This window comes from Trypanosoma theileri, assembly GCF_002087225.1.
Source record: "Trypanosoma theileri isolate Edinburgh chromosome Unknown TM35_Tth_105_V1, whole genome shotgun sequence".
NCBI classification, from domain to species: domain Eukaryota; phylum Euglenozoa; class Kinetoplastea; order Trypanosomatida; family Trypanosomatidae; genus Trypanosoma; species Trypanosoma theileri.
The window spans coordinates 12,374-16,592 of NW_021639947.1; the positions used below are offsets into that span (position 1 = coordinate 12,374).

Consider the following 4,219-nt stretch of genomic DNA (forward strand, 5'->3'; position numbering starts at 1 on the left):
AAACAACAAGAAGGGTGATGCAGACAGCAGCAGCAGTATCAGCAGTTCTGTGTGGGTGCGTGTGCCACTACTGATTGTGGTTACACTGGCCTGTATTCTTGTGTGCTGATTGTAATGATGGTGTGGTGGTGTGACTCAGGTCATCCTTTGTTTTCTTTTCTTCTTTTGCATACATCCCTACAGTCTAACTAATGTTCCACCTGTTGGGATTTCTTTTTCTTCTTTTTTTTCTTTCTTAATGTTAATGTGTTTTGTGTGTTTTTGCTATCTATGTGTTTATCCTATAATAATTATTATTATTGCTACTCCAGTGTGTGTGTGTTTTTGGAGACTCTCTGTGTGTGTGTGCACCTGGGCTTGCACTGTGATGATGATGAACTGCTTTTTGTAGTGAAAAGGAAATAATAATAACATATGAATTTATATATATAATTGCTTGTATACACATATAGACTTACACCCATAGTTGGTGTGTATTTCTGCGTACTGGGTATATTGGGCTAATGGTGAGGATCTTCTTTGTTTGCTTATGATTTGTTGGGGCATTCTATGATGTACTGCGGGAGTCTGTGATGATATGGATGTTCTTTTTTTTTTCTAACTTTACTGATTTAATTAACTGTATTGCTTTGTTTCTGATTTTGATTTTGGTTTCTACGATGTTGAGCTTCTTTTGTGTGCTTCACTTCTTGTACACCCTTCTCTTTTTCGGGTTTACGAGCATTTTGTTAATCTCTCATATTTGTTTTTCTTTGTGGTTGAGTATTTTAAAGCAAAACCCAACAACCACTATTATTGGCTATGAAGAAGATGATGGGCCACGTGTTGTGCCTACTGCCTTTCATCCTGTACTGCGTATGTGGATGCGTGTTGGCTAATGTACCAAACCCGTATTCTTTTATGACTGGTGGTGGTGTTGCTGGTATGTCTGGTGGTGGTGTTCATCCTAATAATAATGTAGGGCTCCAACCTGCTGGTATTCCTGGACCTGCTGTTCCTGGCAGACCTCCTGTTAATCCTCCTGTTGGTGTTCCTAAGGGTGTTCAACAAAGTCCTTATACGGACCCTGCAGTTCCACACGGTCCTTGTGGTTCTCCTGGTGCGCCTGGTGCTATCCCTGGCAGTGCTGCAGGTACAAATACTTGTTCTGTTGGTATTCCTGGTTCTCACCATGCTGTACCTTCACCTACATCTCCCATTAAACCTCCTCTTCCTACTACTGCTAAACCTCTTGCACCGGCACAATTAGGTTCTGCGGCTTCTTCTGGTACATCTCTTTCAACTACACGTGATGGTCTTCCATCTAGTCGTCAAAGTGGTATAAAGGCCCAGGGTGGTCATGGTGTTGGCCAACATGATGTGTCTTCTGAAGCTAATAAGCTTGGGAAACATCCTGAAGAATCCCCGGATAATACTAAACGTGATAGTGGTCTTGCGCAGGGTGAGAAGGAGTTGGAAGAAAATAAGCAAAAGGAGTTAAAAGGCGAGTCGGGTGACAGATCAAAAGGTCAAGGTCGTGGGAATGACAGTCAACCAGAACCTGCTGTATCTCATCCTTCTCCTGTACAAGATGTAAGTATCAACCAGCGTAGTGAGGTGACAAAGCAAGCAGAGAATACTCAGAACCAGACGTTACCCACTGAGTCAGGCCTTATTGGAACTAAGGGTAATCAGGAACCGATAAAGGAAACCACACACGGTACTCAACAAGATGACCACAATACAGAAACAAATGCCACAGGTACAACAAGTACAGAATCCCACGTTACTGCTGACTCAAAACCACATCCTACTACAGATGCATCACCTAGTGAAACAACTCAATCTGGTCTACCTTCTGGTGATTCAAACACACCAAATAACACGGGCACAGAGCCCAACAGTACCACTGATAATGTGACGACGGCAGAGAATAAATCAACAAATGGTGTCGATACTGTGGGTGCATCAGCAGAAGGGAATACCACAGCAACCACGATCTCTGTTACTCTCAATACCACCAGTAACGAAGACTCAACCTTACCCACCACAACCACCACCACTACAAATACAATTCTTACTATCACTGGAATCAGCAATAACACCATAATGCCAAATGTGAAGGGTGATGCAGACAGCAGCAGCAGCAATATCAGCAGTTCTGTGTGGATGCGTGTACCACTACTGATTGTGGTAGCACTGGCCTGTATTCTTGTGTGCTGATTGTAATGGTGGTGTGGTGGTGTGACTCAGGTCATCCTTTGTTTTCTTTTCTTTTTTTCTTGCATGTATCCCTACAGTCTAACTAATCTTCCACCTGTTGGGATTATCTTCTTCTTTTTTTGTTTCTTAATGATATTGTGTGTTTTGTGTGTTTTTGCTCTCTCTGTGTTTATCCTATAATTATTATTATTGCTACTCCATTGTGTGTGTGTGTTCTTGGAGACTCTCTTTCTGTGTGTGCCTGGGCTTGCATTGTGATAATTATTATGAGCTGCTTTTTTGAGGTGAAAAGAAGTTCATAATAATAACAGATGAATATATATTTATAATTGCGTATATACACACATATATAGACTTACATCCATAGTTGGTGTATATTTCTGTGTTTACTGGGTAAATTGGGCACAAATATTTAATTCTCTTTATTTACTTGTTTTTTGCTTTGTCGTTTTGTGCTTTGCTCTGTACCGTTTTTATGGTCTGCTTTCTGCAGAGTGAAAATATATAATAACTGTTACATAAATTTATAATTTGCTATATGCTGACCACCCAATCAAGAGCTATATATTTCTGTGTTTTCTAATCTTGTTGGTCGCATTTCTTAATTTATTATATATTTTTCTCTCAGAGTTAATTGGGGTTTTCTGTTTAATACTGGGTATTGTGTTACTTTTTTTTTACTTTAATTGCACACTCTAGGTTATTTTTTCTTTTTTGTTTTATGTTTATCTGTTGGAGGTTGATTTGTTTTGTTTATGTTTGTGTTTGTATGTTTATTTTGTTCTTGTTTTGTGTTTTTCTCTGTATGCTCTTATTTTTAATGGTGTAGTCTGGTTTATTTAGGCAATGTCCACTTTGTATGACTGCGATGAAGATGCGCCAAGATCTACTACTCCTATCAGTGAACCTGTTCCGTGTGTGTGTTTTTGTTGCTTCTGCAGCGTAATGTGAACCTTGTGCTGATGTTTGTACTTCTTCAGTGAGTCTTGAGTCTCTTTCTGATTCTAGTGTTAACTGTGTGGATGGTAGTGGACTGTAGTCCGGATAGTTCCGTATGTTCCTTTGTGATGTGTGTAATTCCTGGTGTTGTTTTCTCTTTATTGGGTGTATTTGCAGTGTTCCTTTCTTGAATTACCCTCTACTGGTTTAGTAACATCCATTTCTTTCTCCGTATCACCATTCTATTGTTGAGATATCTTTCAGTGTGCTGACAGAAGACTGCTGCCTAATCCGTTGTACTGGTGTGGCTGATGAAAGTAGTTTCTGAATCCATATTAATTGGTTTCCTTCAAGTATGGAAAGAAGAAGAGTTCATCCCAATGGATCCCGCCATTGGGTTCTCCCTCACTTGAATGAGTCCTGCCAACACCCACCCCAATAGTAGTGGAAGAGGTTTCAGTATTCTCTCTCTCTCTCTCTCTGTGCACTCATATACTTCTCTCATTTTGCCTGCTTCTAGCACCAGCCCATACACTTCTTCATCCTCCACTACGTTTAGGCAGCAGCAGGAGTGCTCATCATTATAAGCCTGTATGGGGCTTCAGAGTGTACTTGTCCATGCCAGTAGGATCTCATCACAGCAGCAGAGTGAGAGGTACACCGTACAGCTTAAGGAACATCGTCCATAACGATCAACGCAGCATCGGGAATGTTATCCACAACACCATAAACAATAACAAATACACAAGCAGCACCAAAACACACCAATGATCACTGTGTGGAAGAAGTGCATTTGCACAAAAATAACAACAACAACCGGAACCGTTGCTACTGAGTATACAAGAGCAGCGGTGTCGAGATGCAATGTTGCGTGAGATTGAGCGACTCACACGCCTAAAAACAGCTGTGCGGCACGAGATGCACGAAATGCGTCTCCAAGGCATCACACGCGAAAATGCCTTGAGGCAACAATTAGAAGCATTGCGAATAGAGTCTGTTAGACTAGAGCAGCAGCGTCAGACATACACCGCATTGGATGAATGTGGGGAAACAGCATTAGAGAAGGAGAAAGTGGTAT

At 41.0% G+C, this 4,219-nt stretch overlaps 1 protein-coding gene across 1 annotated transcript; it reads left to right on the plus strand.

The window, feature by feature from the left end:
- Window positions 1-900: 900 nt before the first annotated feature.
- TM35_001051050 (uncharacterized protein) lies at window positions 901-2,202 on the plus strand (the record flags this gene model as incomplete). Its single annotated transcript, XM_029031652.1, has 1 exon — window positions 901-2,202. One exon carries the CDS (start codon window positions 901-903, stop codon window positions 2,200-2,202), a length of 1,302 nt encoding a protein of 433 aa, XP_028877054.1.
- Between the last annotated feature and the right edge of the window lie 2,017 nt (window positions 2,203-4,219).